The sequence below is a fragment of the Rattus norvegicus genome, chromosome 14 (genome assembly GCF_021556685.1).
Source record: "Rattus norvegicus strain SHRSP/BbbUtx chromosome 14, alternate assembly SHRSP_T2T, whole genome shotgun sequence".
NCBI lineage: Eukaryota > Metazoa > Chordata > Mammalia > Rodentia > Muridae > Rattus > Rattus norvegicus.
The window spans coordinates 76,376,217-76,400,000 of NC_141547.1; the positions used below are offsets into that span (position 1 = coordinate 76,376,217).

A 23,784-nucleotide genomic window follows, 5' to 3' on the forward strand; every position below is an offset into this window, starting at 1 on the left:
CCCACCCACCTTCGGGGAGAGCAATGCCTAGATTTCAATCCAGACTCTTACTTCTCAGGAATAGAATTTTAGGCTTGTCTACTCATAGGGCTGGAGAGGTGGCTCAGTGGTCAAGAATACCTCTAAAAACCTAAATTTGCCCTTTATCTAATAGATTTGTTGTGCCTACCTTTTGGTTTTGTGGTGAGAAACAAAATGTTATGCTTAAAAATTCATTTCCAATGTCTAGTAATTATTAACACCGAGAGAATAGTAATGGGTATTTCTGGTAGATGATTTATTTTATAGATTGATAGATTAATTGAGAGATGGATGGATGAATGGATAGACAGATAGACAGGCAGATAGATTACCAGTTCTCAACCTGTGGGTTATGACCCCTTTGGGGGTCAAACAACCCTTTCACAGGGGTTGCCTCAGACCATTGGGAAAACACAAAGGTTTAATGTTATGATTCATAACAGTAGCAAAATTACAATTACAAAAGAGTAACAAAAATAATTTTATGGTTGGGGGGTCACCATTAAATTAAAGGGTCATGGCATTAGGAAGGTTGAGAACCAAACCACTGCTTTAGATACTCCTTTGTTTCTCTTGTTCAGAATTTTGACCTAAAGAAATTCTGTAGACGTCAGTGGAGCCCAAGCCTCTGCAGGGTACTATTTTAAGGTGATTTCTATATAAAGCTAATCTTATCATATTCACATTTATTTTTATCATTCATCTGTCATAGATGTGGTGGCGTCTTAAAATTCCTCAGATGTACTGACCTCTGAAAAGTTTTAAATCGGGTGTTCAGCATATTATTTCCTTTAGAATGTTTTCCTTGTCAGCTTCAAGAAACTTCGGAATCTGTCACCACACTGATAGGAAGATGTGAGTCAATAATTATCATTTACTATGCTTACACAACAACCTAAAGTCTACTCATAGGGCTGGAGGGGTGGCTCAGTGATCAAGAGTACTTGCTGTGAAAGCATGAGGGCCTGAGTTTGAAATGCCAGCACCTGCATAAAAAGGAAATCAGCGGAGCACAGGCAGGCAATGTGGAGTTGTTGACACAGAGGGGCTTACAAGCCAATACCATAGTTCCAGGTTCATTGGAGACCCTGTCTCAAGGGAATAAAATGGAAAGTGGTAGGGCAAGACCTCTTCCTCTGGCATTTACATACACACTGTGCACATGGTAGCATGGGGATTATGCTAACTTCCTGGCTTTTACTTGGTTTTCAGAATAACCCCACTAGCCAGGAGGAACAAATGCCCGTGTCCTCATTTTTCATGTTAGAGAAACTGAGAGTCGAGTTGTACAGATCAGCATCCCTGGGCTTGGAGATTTCTGGGTAGGCAGGTGAACCTGAGTAAAAGAAGGGATAAAGAAATAGTTAATCGTGCTTCAGGAAGTTGAATCCCACAGTCGGGTTTCAAATGTGCTTCAAGTCACAGAGGAAGGGCTGAGCCCATCTGTACCACACTGTGCAGTTTGTATACAAGACAGATAGGGCTCCGGACGGCTCTCACAGAAAAGGAAAATGACAGAATTGCTCAGTATTGCAAAATCTGGGTCATTTGGATTGCTGCTGTACAATGGAATCTTACTTAAACAGAGTGCCTTATACGAAGTTCTGGTATGCAGCAAATGGTGCTGTCCCTGTTATAAATTGCGTTATTCCTAGTCCATTGATGATTAGATTACCTACACTTTTGTGCTTCTTCTTTGGATTTGAAGCTTCATGCAAATGTCCTTCAGGTTTTTCTTGTGAAACAATGATGTGGAAAAACAACTAGCAGACAGCAAATGCTTAATAAACATGACTTTGAAAAGACGACAGGACATTCACCTTTAATGGTTAGCTATCACTGGAGAGGCATTTCCTTCCCTGGCCTAGCCTGAAAATTACGGAGTATAAATGAGTAGACCTTGCAACTTAGTTTCTCTTCTTTACCCAAAAATTTGCCTTTAATATCACCAAGTGAACTTTAATTAATTAATTAATTAATTAACTAATTAAACAGAAAAATAAATCACAGTTGGAAACATTTCCAATTAATGTAGATCTAGCAGTTTCACCTCCAATTAGTAAGATTCTGGCACCATTTATTAGACTAAATAAAAATGAGGTGAGATAGACATAAATCTTCACACAAAAATAGGGGACCATCTCAATAAAGTGTACAAGCATACTGTTCCATAGTCTACCAATAAAATGAAAGTGATAGATACATGATTGATAGTTAAGTGATTTATTGATAGATAATAGATATAAATGTAAGCTCAATACTTAGATGGTAGATAATAAGTAGATGATAAGATAGATAACAGAAAGAGAGATTACTGATAGATGGTAAATAGATGATAGGAAGATACAAAGATAGATGATAGATAGAAAAATAGATTAATAGATGATAAGTAGACAGACAGACAGATAGATGGTTAATAGATGGATGCTATATGATAGATAAATAGTAGGTAGATAATAGATAGATAGATAGATAGATAGATAGATAGATAGATAGATAGTTAATAGATGGATGATATATGATAGATGAATAGACAGTAGGTAAATAATAGATAGATAGATAGATAGAAAAAATAGATTAATAGATGATAGATAGATAGATAGACAGACAGACAGATGGTTAATAGATGGATGCTATATGATAGATAAATAGTAGGTAGATAATAGATAGATAGACAGATAGATAGATAGATAGATAGATAGATGGTTAATAGATGGATGATATATGATAGATAAATAGACAGTAGGTAGATAATAGATAGATAGATAGACAGATAGATAGATAGATAGATAGATAGATAGATAGATAGATAGATAATGGATGATATATGATAGATAAGTAGACAGTAGGTAGATAATAGATAGATAGATAGATAGATAGATAGATAGATAGATAGATAGATAGATAATGGATGATATATGATAGATAAATAGACAGTAGGTAGATAATAGATAGATAGATGGTTAATAGATGGATAATATATGATAGATAAATAGTAGGTAAAAGATAGATAGATAGATAGATAGCTAATAGATGGATGATATATGATAGATAAATAGTAGGTAAATAATAGATAGATAGATAGATAGATAGATAGATAGATAGAAAAAATAGATTAATAGAAGATAGATAGATAGATAGACAGACAGACAGACAAATGGTTAATAGATGGATGCTATATGATAGATAAATAGTAGGTAGATAATAGATAGATAGATAGATAGATAGATAGATAGATAGATAGTTAATAGATGGATGATATATGATAGATAAATAGACAGTAGGTAGATAATAGATGGATAGATAGATAGATAGATAGATAATGGATGATATATGATAGATAAATAGACAGTAGGTAGATAATAGATAGATAGATAGAAGTTAATAGATGGATGATATAGGATAAATAGACAGTAGGTAGATAATAGATAGATGGTTAATAGATGGATAATATATGATAGATAAATAGTAGGTAAATGATAAATAGATAGATAGATAGATAGATAGATAGATAGATAGATAGATAGATAGATAGATGGCTAATAGATGGATGATATATGATAGATAAATAGTAGGTAAATAATAGATAGATAGATAGATAGATAGATAGATAGATAGATAGATACCACAGTTTAGTTCTCCTGAACAGTAAAGTAGCATAAATAATACAAACAGAAGCTTGATGAGAATACAGGGAAAAGAAAAAATAAAAAGAAGGAATGACAGGAAAAAGGATTATAATACAAATTAACTGAATGAGAAGAGGAGAAAACAAAGGCCTGTTTTTATTACACAAGAAAGTGGAAGACCTGAGCACTGGTGTGGGGACCGTCCCTGCTGAAGCAGACAGTAGAAGAGAAAATGGAAATCAAGGGCTTTTGAAATCAAGATGCCCTAAGAGCAATAAATTCAAAAACAACAAGAGATTGCATCAGTGCGTTAGAGACCTTTTCTAAATCTTTCCAAGAGAACAAATACCTGCCCTCCCATGTTTCCTCAAGATGCTTAAGGTGACTTGTTACTAAGGCAGTTGCAAAATCATTTTAAAAATATCCTCATGCTTATTATCAGAAAAACTAGAAAAAAAGAATTCTCCTCCATTCCTCAAAAACCATCTGTAATAGTAACCCATTTGACTTTTAATGCTTCCTCTCACTGGAAATCCAATCAAGTGAACTGTTCTAATTAATTGAATTTAGCTGATTGCCCTAGCCAGGGTTAGAATTAGAAATTCAATCAGCAAGCAAGTATTCTCCTCTAAATATGAGCATCTCTACATCGTGACTTCCTAATTTTTGACATGAAAATTATGCAAAATTCTGAATCGTAGGCAAATTAATAACTGTTTGCATCTAAGAAATACTAGTTTCAATATGCCTATTCAAAGTTGTGGGCACGGCGTTCTCTCCCCCCCCCTTCTCTTCTCTTCTCTTCTCTTCTCTTTCTTCAAATGTTCATATACTGCTTCTTCCTCAACTCTGTGATGGGTGTGATTGTAGAAAGGGAATCAGATCTCTCTCATAGGCATTTTACACTTGATCTTAGCTAAAAGACTGAGAAGCAATCGTAGGTATTTTTAAACAGACCTTATGCTTCAGCCTTGACCCAGTTTGGGATGCACAGTTTTCCTGACCTATGCTCACATTGTCTTAGCAACTTGAAGTTTGCTTTTGGCTATTTCCTATATCTGCTCAGGTTCCTTGTCATCAAAATGATGTTTTTTAAACTTTCAAAGAAGCAGAAGTTCATATTTTTATAAGCTTTATCTTCTGGGAATAAATGAGAAATATTTGAAAGCAAAAAAAATTATGTGCTGTAAAGCACGTTTTTCTCTTCATGAAATATTAATTTTGACCAGAGAATGTGTAATAGAACTGTCTGTGATAAAATGCGTCTCTCTAGCTGCTTGGTGGCACTGGCATATTCCCAGGGGACAGGAAGAGTTCTCGAAGTTGACAAGGAAATGTGATTTTGTTGGTCTACATATTTTCAGTTGTTTAAACTGCTTATGATACCATAAGGGTATTAATTATTTCTGGATTAAGATCCACATCAAAATCTCATCCATTTATAAAGCAAGTTTTTGTTTCCTAGCCCACTCTCTGAAGCACCAGGCAGGCTTCAAGTTCAGAAGCAAACATTCTGATGTTAATACACAGCTCTATAGGATACCCTGAGAATTTTACATGTGGTTCTAGTGTGGAACCTACTAATGGCTTATACCCATCAAATTCCTTATGTTTCAAAAATGGATTTCAGCCCACAAAGTGCGTATGTAATGAGCTAATGAAAAAAGATCACAGAAACCATCATATCCAAAAATGTGAAATCGACTGTCCTAACTGGTCATAGAGTTGGGGTTCCCTTTGCTCTGAGAAGTGAGCCCAACAGAGCATCTCTTTGTCATGACCTTTATTCTGCCTTGAGGACAAGGAAGTAGCACACCCTGCACTAAATCCCTTCCTATTCTCACATAGTATTGCTTCTATTTTCATATATTCATATATAATATATAAATTATATTTTATATATAATATATAATATGCTGGTTAGTTTTTGTCACCTTGACACAAACTAGAATCACATGGAGAGAGGTAACCTCACTTGAGAAACTGTTTCCATCAAATTGGCCTGTAAACATGTCAGTGGGGCATTTTCTTGATCGATAACTGATGTGAGAGAGTCCAGGCCTCTGGGCAGGTGGTCCTGGGTGGCATAAGAAAGAAATCAAGCATGCCATGTACATCAAGCTTTTCCAAGGCCTCTGCTTCAGTTCCTGCATCCAGGTGGCTGCCTTGAGTTCCTGCCCTGACTTCCCTCAGTGATGAACTGTTACCTGTAAACTAAGGACCCTTTTCCTTTCCAACTTTGTTTTAGACTGTTCATTATCACAATAGCAAAAACAAATCAAAGTATTGTATTATTTAGCATGGTTGCTTTCGGTAAGAATCGTGTTGGCCATTTTGGAGTCTTCTGTGCTTATGTGTGAATTTCAGGATTATTTTTCTATTTCTCTAAATATCATTGGAACACTGGCAGAGACGGGTGGAACCTGTAGATTGTATTGGGTAGTATGGCCATTTTCACAATAATTAATTCTTCTGATCTATGAGCATGGGAACATCTAGAGTCTTCTTCAACTTCTTCCTTCTGTGTTTTAACATCTTCATCACAAGGCCTTTCCCCTTGGTCACTTTTACTTATAGATAATTTTTAAGTTATGACAATTGGACCTGTTTTCCTATTCTCTTTCTCAAAGAAAGAAAACATGTTTTTGCTATTATATAGTTACTAAATTCTGTCTATTGGTTCCGTAGCCGGTTTATCAGTAACCAGAGTTTTCTGGTAGGCTCTTTTGGGATGATATAACCTGCAAATATTCATAATTACCCTTTCCAACTTTGTGTCTCTCTTTGTTTTCTTGTCTCACTGCTCTGCTAAGATTTCAAGAGCTGTGTGGGTAAAGATGGAGAAAGTGAACACTTTGTTCTCAATCCTCATCTTAGACATCAGAAATTCATTGGAGAAAAGAGGACGAAAGGGACTCTACCGTTGACAATGAAACCATAGATTTCTAATACAAAGCCAATGATAATCAGATTCTGGCCCCTTTGTATAGGATTTAGACGTTGAGTTATGTCCAACCAACTGGGCCACATGCAGCTATGAATATCTTCCAACCAAACTCATAAACTTAAAACCATTTGAATTTGCATGGCTTTACTTTCTGGGTTTTTTTTTCTTTCATGTTTCTTAGCTCTGTGAAAGTTTCATACAATATATTTTGATCATGCTGCCTCTGCAAATTTCTCCCGGGTCCACCCCTTTCACTAACACACGGAACTTAGTGTCCTCATTGTTTTTTGGTTTTTTGTTTTTTAAACCAATCAAGGACAACTTGTGCTGCTTACAGAAGCTTGGGTTTGTGGCTATTCACTGAAGTGTGGTCAACGTAACCATTAAAATATCTGGGATAGTTTATGACCATATATCATCCTGAGCATCTAAATCTTATCTAGAATATCTGGAGCATTTAGACTAATTGTACATAGACTGCTGCCCAGAGCAACCCAAGTAGACTTTTCAGGGCACCATACATTTTATGCCCAGGTAGATCCAAGAGGCTGACAGAGAACTTGTGGTTATGGAGCCAGTGTCTATGAGCATGGGCTATGTACTCCATGTTTCTGGAGACTCAAACCTGGAAGCAGTAAAAGGCATTTAATTTATCTTCCAATTCAAGTCCGTGGTGTTTTTGTGTCTCTGTTGGGATGTAGGCATCCTCCGATTCTTAGCTTTGCCCCACCTCTCTCCACTCTGTTCTTGTTTGTTTATTTTTCCGTAAATCCTCCCAGTTGCTTATCTTCCCTTGGATCTATGTTCAGAGCAAAACCAGCCACGGTAGCAACTCTGATGTTTCAATGATACTCCCAGTGTTAGCTGCAAGAAAAAAAAATGTGCTCCTCACATGTATCCCAGACATCTTCTGTCATCTTCACAAACACCAGGAGCCATCGCTGGTTTTACTACTCCCATGTTGCAAAAAAGTAAAGGGAGGCTCTAAACAAGCAAATAGCTGTCCCAAAGCATAGCCAGGGTGTCAGGACCAAAGAGGCTTCAAATGCCAGGTGTGTGTGTGCCCCCAAACACCCTTAACTTCACACACGTGAATGCCAGTCTGTCTTTGAATCAAATAATGTCGCTGTGACATTGGGTGCAAATAGCATCCCATTTCATTCAGTTCTCTTTGCAACAGCACATGTCTAAAAGGGAAGGATCCTGTCTTTTCTACTCTGTATTGTCTTCATAAAACTGGCAGACATGCAAATCTAACTCAACCCCTTTACCACATCCTTTACAAAAAGGAAATCAGATAACACTGAGTTCTCGGAAGAGCTCTCAGGACAATCTGGGTGGAGCAGAGAACTGTGGCCTTGTGGTGGGTACTCTATCTGCCTTGCTGAAGCCCTCTTGCCTGGCTGACTCAGGCTTCTCTGGGGTAGGTCACTCAGACCCTGAGTTTTACTTTTTACAGTGCCAAAAGAGTTCGACTCATTAAAAATATATACATTTTAAAACATTCTCTGTATAATATACTGCTCGCATCCCTCAGAAATCACTGATAGACTGACTTAAACTTTCCCTAATATTTTAAAACACAAACGCATCAGACCAAATAAATTACAGAGGTTTGCATATAAGCAACTGAGATTTCCCCCGGCCTCCCTACTCTCCTCTGTGACAGCTATTTTTCAGAGACACTGCAATTTTGTTGTACAAGCAGCTCCATTGGAGAAGACAATAAAATGCAAGAGATATAATAACATACCTCTAACATTTTAAAGCCCTTGTTGTCGTCAGATTTGGATGGATTATAGTTTTTAAGGGAGCTGTTTTGTGCAATCTTTGAGCTAGAAGACACTTATTTAGCCCAATTGCTTAGTCCAGATGAGGCAAATTAAACCAAAGCAAGATCTCATGCTTTGTGTAGAGCCACCCTGGCTACCCTATAGATGGCGGAATTCGATCTAGTCAGCTTCCCACCTTACCGATGAGAGGTATAAAGCGGTGGGACCGTGTACCTAAGAGCTGGCTAAGATCCAGGAATACGGGGAGTCCTCAGTAGAGAGCTTGATTCCACTTCAGTACCACAAACATATATACAAACGAACAAAGTGAGCATATAAGCAAGTTGAGGTAGACCATTTTTCCTCTCTAACCATCATCATATAACTTACATTTATTAGGTATTAATATCTTAAAATTGATATCAATGAGCTGAGATACCAAAATATAACATGCTTGAGGTTGATGTAGCTGGCTAAACTTAGTACACTAGTAGTAGTACACCAGACCTTATACTTTTATAGTTTGTAAGATGACTTCTTGTACATTAGTTTATTTAACACTTAATGCCATGGTAAAAAAAAAAATGATATTGATGCCACTATTTCTCGGAGACTAAGCTCTCCACAGAGCTCTTCACCACCCCGGAAGAAATAACTTCTAGAGGGAACCATGAAAGAGACACAATGAACCACAAGTGAACAGAATCCTAAGCAGGGTTCCTCCTTTCCTTCCTATGCCGTGGCCGACCTGAGGTATGAGAGTAGAGGTGTGGCAAGGAGCCACACGGGGCATCAGAGGACCTGAGTCCAATCCAAGTTCCTCAGTAACTCTTCCACAGCTGTTACTCCAAAATTACATAGATCAAGCATGAATCCTAGCTTGACGAACCGTGAGCTTCATTTTCAAGCTGTGAAGTCCATCCTCTGCCCTGTTCCACTTAACTGGGAGGCCCAAGGAGTCTGATGAATGTGAATCGCACCAATCGCTCCTCGTTCCTGGATTCTTCTCTACTTTAGCCAATTGGAGACAACAGCAGATGGGCGGGGGCAGGAAGCAAATGGGAAGGCTCTTTTTGTCCCACCCTCTGTTTGTCCCTCCTGAATCTGCCTCAGCTGAAAGCTGCTGCTCTTCCACTCAGTCTCTACATTCCGATCGATCGCCACTCCCTCCCTTTACCCTTCTTTGTACAATGACAGCACCCCTTTCTACCGCCCCCAGGTGTCCCACTATCTTGGCCTACCTGCTCACAACTTCCAAAGGATCACATTACACTAGTTTCAAATTAACTAGTATGGGGACTCTGTTTCTTGCTGGATCTCCAGAAGATACAGTGGGAGTATCCTGTATAATACCCAGAGTCTTCCAATACATTAAACATAGTCATTGATGCAAAGCACTTACTCCATGCTCCCAGAGTCACGGCTGCTAATTTATATGGGAAATGGAGCTAATGATCCCTCCTCTGAGGATGAACACTGGGCTCAAATAGAATGTGGTGGCTGATACAAAGTGGTATACAAATGAAACTTCCAGTAAATATTTTATGGAAAAGTCACAGGGAAATGAAAACCATCCCTTCTCGAGCCAGCTTCAGCAAGCCTGTGGACTCCTCAGAGCAGAACCAATGAAGCCTGGGTTAACACTTCCTAGGTGCCCAGGGAAAGTGTACAATTGCACACAAGGGAAAATCAGACTTGGTGCGTGTTTGCTCAGCTCCCCAGGGCAGATGGGATGGATGCTGACAGAAGGAGGACAGCATGTCGGGGGATGGGGAGTCCCTCCCCCACCCTGTGCCAGAAATAAACCAATTTTTGACCTACATTGATTTGCTTCCTGTCTCTTCCTCTAGGCCAGCACCTGCTTCAAATCCTGCAAAGAAGCAGAAGTAGCATGTCCAACAGAACTGAAAGTCCAATAACCAGTTTGTTTTTGTCTCCACAGGCTGAACTGAAGATCCCTCTCATTTGCCAGGGACCAAGGACAATGACCAGCCAGTAAGTACCAGACAGCACTTTGAATTACAACCTCTATCTTCTAAAGCAGTGGTTCTCAAACTTCCTGATGCTGTGACCCTTTAATACAGTCCCTCGTGTTACAGTGACCCTGGACCATAATTTTTTGTTGCTACTTCATAACTGTAATTTTGCTATTGTTGTGAATCACAATGTAAATATCTGATTTGAGAGCCTTGTTCTAGAGACCACAGGAGCCACAAGATAGATGATGTCTCAGTAGTGTCACTATGCCCAGATTGGAAAGGGATTTCCTAAGAGACAGAGGTCGCTGTGTACTTGGATGTCCCATAGTAACATTTTTGTGCACAGGCCACTTGTTCTGGTCCAGCATAAGTGTGCAGCTAAAACAGGACCAAGAAGTCCAGACTGAGACACTAGACATTCCCACAGAAATACCAACACTCACAGCCATTGTGTTGTGGTACATGTAAGCGCCTTGTGACTCCCACAGGGTAAAACCTATAACCCTGTTTTCTCTGTATGGAAAGCCATAGTAAGGGTTGTGATTGCTTTAGGATAACCAAATGTGTAAAGAAAAACTCAACCGTGGCTCCTGTCTGTGAATATAGTGGGGGAGGGGGGGAAGCAGCAGTCTTAAATGCTCAAGGAATATCTATAATGCAAAAATAACACCTTCGACGAGAGAAAATTGATGTGCCGCGATGCCTAATTTGGGCCGTCAATTTGGTTGGACTAAGAAATGCAAAGGGATCAGAGAAGTACACGGTTCGCCATGTCTGTGATGCAGCCTCTGGAGACAGCTAGATCCTGAGGGCTTCAGCCTAATGAATGGATCAATCCCCTGATGGATCCATAAAGATGATTGGTGCTACTGGGAGGTGGTAAAAAGTAGGAGGGGCTTAGTGAAAGGAAGTAGGTCCCGAGGGAGTGTCTTTGGAAGCTATGTCTGCCTTGCCTCTTCCTACGAGTCCTCCCTCCGTTTCCTAACTGGCCTGGTGTGGAGTGGAATGTGTCACGTTTTATCTACCTTGATGGTCTGGTATATAAGCTACCTCGATGGCCTGGTATATATAAAGCCATAAGCAGAGTGAATTTTTCTTCCCTTTAACTGTTACTGTCAAATACGTTGTCACAGCAATGAGGAAAGCGCCGAATGCAGGTACTAACTCTGAACTCGGTTTACTTAGATATTTATTGACCTTCCCGACTTTTTCACTTGGTTACATGGCATCACTGCTCTGGTACAGACTCAAAAGCAGGTTGATAGCAGCAGAGAGGATGCGCTAAAAGTGGCCAAGTGTTTCTCGAGCCCTTGCTCCCCTTCACAGCTCTGTGATCCTGGGGGAGTTACCTAACTCTGTGGATGGAGAAATTACAGAGCCTTCTGGGTGGCAGGATATGGCCTACAGGGGGGAGAACAACTTGGCTTTCAGTAGCCCCAGTGGAGCACTTGGTGGCCCACAGAAAATGGTTCTATTTGGCAAATAGATGCTGACTTAGAGCAGGCCCAGCTATAACCCAAGGGAAAAGCTCTGGTAACATGAGCACCCACAGACCCTATGGGGGTCAGCATTGGGCAGACGAACCTCTGTCTCACAGGATGGGGAAGCTGGATCCCATCCTAGCCCTTATTCTCACTGCAGAGAAGTGAGTAGGGAACTCCCTGGCATACAGTCTGAAGATGGGCTTCTCATATGGATTACAGTTTCGTTCGGAGCAACTCAGCTGTCTTTCTTCTCTGTGGCTGAAGCAGGTGCATCTTGATGACATCCTTATTATCTCTGAACTTCGTCATCCTTGGCCAATCTTTTCCTGGGAAACAATAGAGTGTTATAGTGGAAGTTCAATCTACCACAGTGGGAATAGGAAGTCTGGCCTGGGGGGTCTGGGGGGGATACCAGCTGAGTCATCTGTGACTTCATTAAAGGGGATGAGTTCTCAGACTCCAAACTATGATCTAGGATAAATGCAGCGAAGTGCAGTTTTGTATGTTGGATATGCATTAGAGGGTTGTGGTGAAGATGTAAACCAACCACAGAGCAGGTCTCAAGGGCTGTCGTAACAATCAGAAGGGGCTTCATCCTTTCATAGTTCTCAAGGATCCAAGTTCGAAGACAGGTGTTGGCAGAGCGGGACTGGCTCTGCGGGGTCCTCTGCTTCTGTTGGCTCCCAGCATCCCTTGTTGGGGTTGTATTGCTCTAATCTCGCCCCTTCCCAATGACAGTTAGACTCCTGCTTGTCTCAAATCTCCCTCCACCCCTATAAAGACACTTGCCATTTATTTAGGATTTACCCAGATTAACCTCAAACTGTTTCATATCAAAACCTTCAGTTACACCTAGAAGGACACTTTCTCCAAATAAGGGCACACTCATACTCACAAGCACCGGGAACCCAAATAAAAACGTTTCTCAGAACCACTTGCCAACCCATATTACAGCAGGCTTTATTCTCAGACCCATGTTTCTTTTGTGGGATTTCATTGGCCATTCTTGAGAGATTTGCTATGTGTGCGCATCTAACTGGTAGTTGAGAGTCTTTTCCCTTGGTCTCTGATTCCATCCTGTAATGGCACCACCTTTATTGAGAGGAGAGTTTATCCCTCTCAAGAAGGGTATTGGTCCTTTGGTTTGGTTGGATGCCTATCATCTTGGAAATGGCTCTTTTAAAAAATATCTTACTGATTTCTGCTTTAAAATAACCCTAAAAATGAAATGGAGGATAGCTACCTGAGAGCACATTGTTTCCTCGTCTGTGGGATCCGTCACTCTAACCACAGGCTGTATTGCCATTTGCCTTACCTCGGAGCCTGTAAGAAATACAGAATCCCAGGCAACAATCCAAGCATCCTGAATCAGAATCTGAGCTTTTACAGACTCCAGAAGTGCTAGGCTGGACCACAATTCCCGGCCCCATTTCCTTCCGGTGCACACACAGGAGGAACTGTAGCTGTTGTCACCAAGATATAACCAGAGAATGCTACTACGTCTGTGGGAGTGCAGTTGGAAACTGCAGAACCTTCCCTCCACGGTGAGAATGAGTCCTCCCCAATTAAAATTTAACACCTCATCCTAACACGGGGTTTCCCTTTACTTTTATAAACCATCATTTTCCTACAGGCCACATCTGTCTCCTCTCTATCCAGAGGTAGTCCTTGTCCCCCTCCAAGACAAATATTCCTTACCCATCTCCCATGTCTCTTTTCTTCCCTCTCTTTTGTTCCTTTCCCCTTCTCCCTCTTCCTCTATCTCCTGTCTCTGTCTCTTATCCCTGTCCTCCATCCCTCTGGGACAAATAAATCTCCTCTGTGTTGAGAACTTGATCTTGGAGGTCCTGAGCTAATACTTTTTTTCTTTCACAAATAGTTAAATCATTATGGGATTTCCTATTAGGGACTTTTATAGTGAATGAATGAATGAATGAGTATAAATGAATGAGTGACAGAGACTAAGACACTATTCATACACACAGGAAAATAATATATTTACCTTCCTGCATATTTCACAGGTACAGACACTCATACATTTCACGTAGGTACAGACAAATGCCGTACAAGTATCTACCACATCTTTCTATACAATTCCACCAGTCCATCAAAAGAATTAGCACGCCCTTGCTTTATGCCAGGCACTGAGCTAAGCACATCACCTACAAAGATCGACAAGATTAGTCCTTGTCCTCCAAGAGCATTTCCAAGTGTTAAGCAAATCGTTTTGGGATAATGGGGAGACTGGTGGGGAAAAACGCTGCAGGAACTCAAAAAGTGCAGATGTCATGATTCTAAAGGACTTCTGAAGTAAGCACACTGTTATGAATTGGCTTTCTGTGCACTGCACTAACGGCTTTCCTAGAAATCCATTCAACTGCATGAAGCCTTGTTCCCTGCAGCACCGTGATGCCTTCAGAAGGGAGGGCACAGGCCTGCTTGCTGTCCTGTAATGCATCAGAGCTAGGGAAAGGAGACTGGGGGGTTGGTTTCTAGTGCCCCTTTATTCTTTTTAACAGGCCTTGGAACCTTGATGCTATGGCTCCTTGGCATCTTGGAAAAGATGGGGTCATTTGAGTGCTTCCTTCCAGGCACTTTCCAATAGGTCATGATCTGACAGAGACCCTCTGGAGTCCCAAGCAGAGAACATGATCATACATCCCAGACTTGGGTACGGCTGGATGAATAAGCAGCCCCAGTGCCCACAGTGAAAGACACTAAAAGACTAAAAAAAGTGGGTTTGTTTGTTACTAAAATTCTTCCTAGTTTTGATGGAAATGTAAGAAAAATATCCAAAAATAAAATGAGAAGTGGAAAATGGCCAATTAGCCTTGCACCCAGACTCAACTAGTACTCTGCTGCAGATTTCTGAAATCAACTTTGTAAATCTATGTGGAATTATTTTTTTAAATGTAAGCAAACTGTTAAAACCTTGTATTGTTTCCAGTTATCTGCTCAAAAAATTCTGTTTTCATTATATGCACTGCGCCCTGTGGGTAAGCTTTTCTCCAAATCACACTGCTATAACGCTGTTCACTCAAATCAGTCTACAGATCCAGTCTTTACACTTTCAAAGCCAGAAGGCTCGGAAATACTGACAGACATTTGTGGCTAATGTTTTCAGCCAAGTCCAACCTGTGAATCCTACTCTGTGACTCTCTCCATGCGTCTTACTGCAGAATAACCAGGAGTTGTTCCTGACATCAATGAGCACGGTTTAGAGAACACACAGCACACCGGCCATATGGTTTTTCATTCACAATATTCTGAATTCCCAGCCCCAAGGACCTTGGTGAAGGATGATGGCCCCACATTCCAGTGAGTTATTTTATGGAGCCCTTGGTGCTACATAGGTAAGACGCTGCCTTCAGAGCCTTAGGAAGCAGTTTTATTGCCAGGATTAAGTTGGACTCTGGGAATATCAGAATGGGCTGGTGGATGTTGGCCAGCTGTCAGTTGCCTGTGTGTGCCATATGTAGCACAATTCTACTCTGCAGTCTGTGATTGCACGGGAACATAAACACCAGTCACTTGGTAACTTACTGTTTCTTTCTTTGCATGAGGGACTGTATCATTAACGTTTGCTTGTTTGGGGAAAGCTTTGATGGTAATCTAAACAAAACAATAAAATAGGAATTCTAAGGAGGTGGGGTAGCCTAAGAGTCATGGCATGGGAGTGCCCTTCCTCAGCAACATTCCTGGGAGACACAATCAAAACTCAGTTTAAATATCCTCGGGGTAAAGAGTTCACTACTTTCTAAGATGGCTCAGTAGGAAGTGTCGTGAGAATTCCTGCCTGTTGGCATGAATGAGGGCAACCCCGTGTTTGTGTAACATAGGCTTCTATTCATTTTGCTAAGCACAATGGCAGTCCTCTGAACAGTCTTTTCTCTTCACTCAGTGTGTCACCACGAAGGTGAAAGGTTAAAGTGAATGCAGAGATCATTGGTCATCCGTGCGCGCCAGGAACTCTGCTCTCGTTCCTCCTGGGATCCAGGTCATGCACTCTGGATACTCTGCATCCAAATCGCCTTCCCATGTTCCCACACGAGATTCCCATTAGGGTTACATTGTTTCCAAATCCAGAGTATTGTTTCCACATATATCTGACTCCAAAATCCATATGTGGTAGTTTGAATGAAAATGATCCCCACAGGCTTATGTAGGTAGAAGTGTTTGGCCCTGTTAGCAGATGCGTATCACCAAGGGGCTGGCACTAAGGTTTCAAAAGCGCATGCCACTTTCAGTGAGCCATCTCTGTCTCAGACTTCTGGGTAAGATGTGTGCTCTCAGCCACTGCTCTAGTGCCATGCTTGCTTACCTACGACCATGCTCTCACCCTGGTTGCCATGGACTCTAACCGTTTAGAACTATGAGCCTCAAATTAAACACTTTCTTCTCTGAGTTTCCTTGGTCATAGTGCTCTATCATGGCAACTGATACATAACTAAGACTCCACCATCATGTACCATATTAAACTGTTTTCAATAATTACCTACAATGATTAGGAATGAATTCTTCCTCATCAAAGACTTATCACCAAACTGAATGGCAGTGTTGCTTATTAGAGGAATATGCTCTCTTAAAACCCTGTCAGTGATAAAATTCACTAACTCCAAAATGGAGATACTTATAAACTCCTCTCTCACAGAAGCTCATCACAGTGTCTGGCACCCAGGGAATGTTCAATAGATATTTCCCTCTTCTGTGGGAATGATAAAATGAAACTCCATGTAAACTCCAGGCCATTATTTTCCTCCATAACATGTGTGAACAACCACTGTGTTCGACCTCAGAGAGCAGCTTCATTTTGATTTGCAGGAATTAATAAGTGTAAACCCTACTGAATCTCGGGGAAATGAGAAGGAGTGATTTTGGCACCCTGAGATCAGAGTCCTATACCCAGCTGAGCAGTCAGGATGGCTGGCCTCATAGTTCCCCAGAAGTAATTAGGAACCAACTCTCGGGCCAACTAGACCCATCCTGATGCCGAGGACGCTGCCTCTCTAGGACGCGGTGGTGTGGTTCACTGGTAATTAAAAAATTGCAAGCTGTGCAAGGAACACAGCTGAGATCCACAGAGAGACTTTTCCAGAGGTTGCAGACATGGCCAGAGAGGCTGTTGGCAGGAGCAGCAGGCATGATCAGTCCCGAGAAAATGAAGATGGTCCATGATGGGAAAATGATGCTTTCAAGACAGCCTTCCTAAGCCTCTAACAGCAAACTATGGAGGCAAGGAGCTGACAGGCCTATCTCATTTACTATTGCTGATGCACTTCCAACTGAACAAACTTAGTCTCCAGGGGACTAACCAGAAGTTTGGACTTTTCTGAGTTAGAACTTTTTAAAGTGTCACAGAGAATAAAAGAAGGCCGTGTTATGTTTTAATATTTAAGTTTACTGTGCTGGCCAGAGATCAGAGTCCCACACCCTGCTGAGCATTCAGTATGGCTGCCTTCTTAGTTCCCCAGAAGTAATTAGGAACCAACTCGCAGGCCAGACTTTTCATTGATAAGACCTGCCAGGAAAGGAACACTTTAAGAGATGAAGGGTTTGGTTTTAAGAGTTTGGCTTTACTAATGGTTCCAAAAGATTCAATTCAGGGTGGTGTAGATCACTGCCTTGTGCCTGAGGCAAGGCAGACTATCAGGGCATCAGGAAGCATGACAGGGCTATGCACCTCCTGACAGGAATCAGAGAAAGAGAATTCCTTCTTTACCTCTCTTAATTATAACCAGGATCCATCCAGGACTGTGCTGTTTATGTCTCTAGGATGGGTCCTCCCTTAAGATTGAACTATGTACACATTTCTCCGTGAAACAAGTCAAGATAAAAGTTAACCATCACAGTTATCACTACACAGGTCATGCATATGCATTATGGAACTCTTTAAAATACAAAAATGTATGCATAAACAAACAACAAACAAACAAAAAACCACCACTAACTGAGGCCTTCACAAGTGGTGGGCGTTACTGAGTATTTCCTTTCAGAGTATCTTTTTCTCTTTGTGAGCTGTCTGGTGTGGGTGTTGGAAACCAAACTCGGGTCCTCTAGAAGAACAGCAAGTGCTCTCAACCACTGAGCCATCTCCCCAGCCTCCTTTGCATTGCATATATTTTCCAAACAATCATCTGTTTGTAGACAGCCATGTGTGGCAGGGTTAATTATCAACTTGTCAAAGTTCTGAAATCCAGACACACCTGGGAGGGATTATTTATCCTCTGGTCATGCCTATGATGGATTAGGTTGGATTCATTGCTCTCAGCTTCCTGTTTGTGGATGAGATGGGAGCCAATGCTTCCAGCTCCTGCCACTTTGACTCCCCACCATGATGGACTGTGCGGAACTGTGAGCTGAAGCAAATGCTTTCTCCCTTAAGTTGCATTTGGCAGGTAGTTGATCACAGCAACAGAAAAAAAATTATGGCACCATATTCAATATGTTTCCTTTACCAGAAAGTAGTACATGTCATATTGGACAAAATTAATTGAGCCAGGGCAAAATATTAAGATACTGTATGTTATTACTAGAAATCAAAGGGAAAGCAATAACCTTTGGGATCTAGTATAGTAGGCCAGTAGGGAACAAGATCACACTGATAGGTCATAAGAAGTGCATGGTGTTTAACAAATAAATATGTGGAAAGCTTGTATTTATGTCAGAGACTCAATGAAAGCTAGGGACTCATTCACTGGAATATCTGTATTTCTTTATGCCCAACTCTCCCCTGTAGATAAGAAAGTGGACTCCAGAGAAACAGTTGGTCATGTTAAAGTGAGATTAGAGTGGTAAAAGCCTTGAGTTTTTCATGGCTGAGACAAAAATCAATGTCAAGCTAGATATCCTGGAAAATGTACTGATCAGAAAGTAAAAGGGGGATGTCCCAGGGGTCCAAGGTCTGAGGTCTGGCTGCTTAGAGTTTCCAATGGTTAAGAGAACAAAAGAGACATAGTCACTTACTAAATAACAAGTCTCTGAGATTGAACACCTCCTACTTGGTTCCCAAATTCTTGCTTTTCATCCTTGTCCATTCATTTGTAAGGGAGAAAATATTTTTTTCCTGAGATTTTACAAGAAAGCCAAACCATGAAAGCAGATATTAAAGTCAAACATTTGTTTAGTTGCTACAGTGGTGTAACTAAATACTTCCGTGATTAAGAGTTCAGACTCTAGAACAGTCGAATGGTTGTGTAATCTCTGCTGCTTACCAGATGTGAGGTTTTAGACATTCATTTTGACTCCTGGTGCCATTCTTACTATTATGTAAAAATGAAAGCAATGGTAACTATCTCAAAGCACTGTCAAAAAATGTTAAATGGCTTAACATGTACAATTTGTTTAGTACTGTGGCCAGCAGAGAGAGAAAGCACTCCATACATGAAGCCAGTGATGCTTTGCAAAGCATCACAACAATCTTTTCGCCCATTTCCTTTTGTTACCTGAAATCAGACCTTCTCTCCTTCCTATAAATGGTACGATCACGTGATAGTTTAATCAACAGAATGGGATGAAAGAGACCTGGCACCATGCTTAGGGATTTCACTTAAATATCCATACAGCTCTACTTTCTACTTAGGGAGTCAGCAACTACCAAATTGCATACTATAATCACCATGCTATGAGATCCCAAGCCACAGAGAGAGCCCAAGAGAGACTGTGAGGGCACTAGGCATCAGACATGAGGGTCAACAAGCCATCTCTAGCATTCATTCTTGTCATCCTTGATGCATCATCTCAATAGAATAGCACCAAAGAACCTAATTGATAACCAAGAGATGAAAGAGAGAGAGAAAAAGTTAGAGCTATTTCTTTAATATACTATATTTGACAGAACTCAATGCCTAGAAGAAATAGTATGTTTATTTTAGCCATTACAATTACTACTCATGCAAGGACTATGTTGTTGGATATTAAAACTCAGAATTGAGTTTATATAACTCGTTGGATGATGGCAGATCATTCATTCTAGATGAGAATGGAAATAAAAGAATACTAGTGTCCAAGTTGTATGCAACGAAGTCTGCTAGGTATGTACTGAGTACCAAGAGAACTCATAAGATCGCATGCTATTCTGAGAGCTGGCTGTTTCAAGAGCTTTCCTGGGGAGATACAAAGAAATATCCATTTGTCTCAAGATGTGACACTGGACTCACTATAGCTCCCCGGGTCCTTGTGATCACCACTAAAAGAATTCAGATGAGATGGAGGGCAGCAAAGAAGGGAGACAAGGTTTTCTTCAAAGTAAAAGGATACACTCTCAAGGAGTGGGAGTGAGCAATGGCCAATGTGATTGTTGCAAAGAAGAGCTCATCCTCAAGGGACAAGAATGAATACTAGTCAGAGACTATTATGGAACCATTGTAGAACAGAGAACACCCTCAAAGGGTGAGAGTAGACAGTGACCAGAGAGAGCATTGTGCCCAAGGCTTAAGTAGGCTTTCATAGTAGTTCTGGAATCCCTAGAATTGGCAGGTTTTCCTGAGGGGTATTTTTACAGTCCCATTTGGGTTAACCTGTAAGTGAGGCCATTGTTCTTTACCAGAAAGCCTCCAACTAGACAAAGATCTTAAGACTTCCAGGCAATTCAAATAGGCATGTCCCCACCCAGGGCCAGAAATCTCCAATCTTCTCATCAGTCCTGGTATTTCATTTCTTTGTCTGAAAAGCCTCAGATGGCAGGGGGAAGATACCATTCCCAATGACCTTTGAATCCACTAATATCTCTCACCTAACAATAAGGCAGCAAAGTTCGAAGAGATTACATCCAAGTCTGTCTTGCTGAACCAATGCGCTTACTGAAGTTGCTTATAGAACTCAGTAGCTGCATTACCCAACAACCCCACCCAAGCATGAGCAATGACCCAAGGGCTGAATCTCTGGAGTTCCATTACTTGCTCAACCTTCTATCACATGAAAGACAAGATGACGATGGATAGAGCATTAGGTGGGGTTCTGTTGGATTTCTGTCCACTCAAGTTCCATAAAGTAGCTTGCTATTTCATTGCCGTGATGGCAGGCCAAGGTGCTGTGCTTCGTGATGGCCGATGGTTGTGTTAAACCTGGAAGAAATGGCTTTACTGTCACAGGGACAAAAATTAAAGCGAGCATCTGCACTAGAAGGGTCATCCTTAAATGAGGTGCCATCTGACTTGAGCCTGTTAGCAAGCACAAATGGAGAAGAGACGGGATGGATGTTCATCACAATGAGAGCAGCTGGGAAAGTTCTATCAGGGTTGAATGGAAAGAACAACAACACTAAACTGATAATTTGACTTTTGTTACTTAAAAACTGATTCTGAGTAATTGAGGAGATAATTGCGTGACTATTTCTGGTGAATGGTGAAATTTAATTTCCTGTGTCTCTCTATAGATGGATGCTTTTTTTCTGGAGGGGGTGGGGGTGAGCTACAAAATAAGAATAAAAGCCTGAATTGAGATGGTGGTTTTTTTTAAAGGCCCTATAGAAGGGCTGGCTTTTGATGGCCTGCACCAGGCCTACACCACTTCCTTGGCGACCCGCTGCAATTACAGGCATTTGTGCTCCCATTGTCACTGTTATTGTTTGCGTGAACAAAAATCCTTTGAAGAATGAAAATTCTATTTCCAGCTTCACGACCATGTGATTTTGAAGGGTTTTACCCATCAAAAGGCAAAAGTGAATGAAGAAGTGATTTCCCACCATCTTTTACAAGGCCTCATTTCCTTCCTTTATTTTTTTCAAAAAAAATTAAATATTAATTAATTATAGAAGACTATGTAGAGTTGATGCAAAAAATTCAGCAGCTCTTGCCTCAAAGGGAATAAGAGACAGTTTGTTCTAAAGCTAAATGTGGCCTCGGAACATAGATCCTCAAATACAATGTTCCAACATGAAAGCAATTTCGTGGAATTTTTACAGTAACAGAACAAAGAACATTATAAATCAAGACAATTTTAAAATATATTGGCGGAAACATGAGGGAGCACATAGAGCGGGTTCACAGACCTCAGCGGCACACCCTCCTTGTTATCTCATAGCTCTCTGTAGCCTGTTCCTTGGTGGTAAATAGGGCTTCGTGATGTTGATACATTCCAAAATGTATTTGTTTATCAGAATCTTAGGTCTGATACAGAGGTGGGCAAAGGATGGCCCCTTACAGCATAAAATTAGCCCCAAAGAAACTGTAATTAGCCTATGAGATCAGCAACATTCCAAACACTGCATAGTCGTCCAAGATTTTATCAACCAGTCAGCCTCACAGACAGCGTTTTCAGGAGTTCTTGTTCACCTAGTCAAATCTGCACACACTCTGAGACATAACGAAACAATTCGAATCTGTGTGCCTGCTCTCAGTTTTAGAGCATCTTCCTTGTTTTAAAATGTTTGCACACCTCCTCTTCCAACTCCTTCTGTGGGGCTTGTTTTCCTTTGTGGAGTTGGATAAGGGTGTCTGTATGATCGTGTGCACACACACTTTTCTCATTCTATGTTTCCCTGTACATCTACATCGATTTTGCCTTCTGTCTGTGTGTGTGTGTGTGTGTGTGTGAGAGAGAGAGAGAGAGAGAGAGAGAGAGAGAGAGAGAGGAAAGATTTTCTTAAGTATTTTAATACATGATACTTCAATATCTACTGTTGTGTTTATAAAAAGATAAGAAGAGAAGGAATACATTTGGTGGATGTGCAGTCATGTGTGGGGGAAGGGCGTGCCCCTGCGGGCCCATACTGAGACATCCTTTCCCCTTAAGGGACCAACCTGAGGACAGTATAGTATAGAATAGAGCTTATTCAGGGTGTGGGGAAGGGACTTGAGAGAGTAGAAGAGACAGAAAAAGGCGGGGTGTGGGCGCAGAGGGATAGAGGCTAGCCATGAGCACATGAAGGGAGGGGAATGGGGAGAGAAAGGGGGAAGGGACAAGAGCACAGAATGAGAGCAAGAAGGCAAGAGAGCAAAAGAGAGAGGAGGAGGCAAGAAGCCTCTTTTACAGTGAGTCAGGCACACCTGGCTATTGCCAGGTAACTGTGGGGCGGAGCCTAAACAAAATGCTAACATCTATTTAAAACTATATTTCCATGTTTTAGAGTAAATATATTCCGATTAGTTTTTATTGTCAATTTGTCACAATCAAGAGTCACCTAGAAGAGGGAACCTCAAAGAAAAGAGTGCCCAGTTCATACTGGCCTTTGGCCGTGTCTATGGGGGAATTATCTTGCTTGTTGATTCATTTGGAAAGGTCTACCCCACCATCCTCACCCTTCATCCCACCCACACCCTCCCACCCCGTTTTATCCCCCACCCATCAACTTCCCACCCTCCCACTCTCCTACCCCCACCCCACCACTCCCACCCCTGCTAGCTGAGGAGGAACTGGAACAAGCTCGCCTGGAAGACACTTCCTTCCATGGTTTCTACTTGATACTTCTTCCTTGAGTTCTTGCCCTGACTTCCCTCAAGGATGAACTGTGACCTGAGAATTGTGAGACAAAACAAGTCCTTCCTTCCCCAAGTTAATGTTGGTCAGTGTTTTATCACAGCAAGATAAAAGCAAATCAGAACAAAATAACACAAACATTCCAACCCTTTCATTCTAATCACACATTTTATATGTTACACAGCCTTGTATTTAAGTCTATGGTACAGTATGTTCTAGACAGTCAAGGATTTTTAAGTATGTACCCAAATACCAACATAATCTGTGGTCATTCTTCGTTCTATCCCAAACTAACTGCAAATATCATTTCCATTCACCATTAAAATCTCAAATCTGAAATTTTCTATATCGAGGTCTATTGTAAAAAAAAAACATAAATTAGAAAAAATACTTTTCATATTAAAACAAGACTTTAAATGGCTTTTAAAATGAGAGCATCTTAGGACAGATAACCTTAGGGTCGCACTATTTTTCCTCAGAATTATCATCGTCTTCTCATGTTCTCTTGATGCTGATACAAAGTTCATTGTTTTTAAT

The 23,784-nt window shown here is 40.9% G+C and overlaps 1 protein-coding gene and 1 long non-coding RNA gene across 7 annotated transcripts in view; one reads left to right on the plus strand and one right to left on the minus strand.

Moving 5' to 3' along the window:
- Positions 1 to 23,784, plus strand: part of Clnk (cytokine-dependent hematopoietic cell linker) — a 181,587-nt gene that overhangs the window by 5,322 nt on the left and 152,481 nt on the right. For all 3 annotated transcript variants that reach the window (XR_015637096.1, XM_087584568.1, XM_087584569.1), the window contains exon 2: positions 10,312 to 10,364. Coding sequence is in view for 2 of the 3 variants with exons in the window: in XM_087584568.1 (XP_087440694.1) it covers positions 10,354 to 10,364 (11 nt within the window). In the remaining variant the exon portion in view is untranslated. The remainder of the gene's footprint in view (positions 1 to 10,311; positions 10,365 to 23,784) is intronic.
- LOC134481770 (uncharacterized) overlaps positions 10,191 to 23,784 on the minus strand; it is a 13,944-nt gene continuing 350 nt past the window's right edge. For 2 of the 4 annotated variants that reach the window (XR_015637099.1, XR_015637102.1), the window contains exon 2: positions 23,729 to 23,784. This exon is cut by the window's right edge and continues 94 nt beyond it. This is a non-coding gene — a long non-coding RNA (uncharacterized LOC134481770). Of the gene's footprint in view, positions 10,240 to 11,519; positions 12,159 to 23,700 lie in introns of those variants that run through there. The other 2 variants (XR_015637100.1, XR_015637101.1) reach the window with 2 other exon arrangements.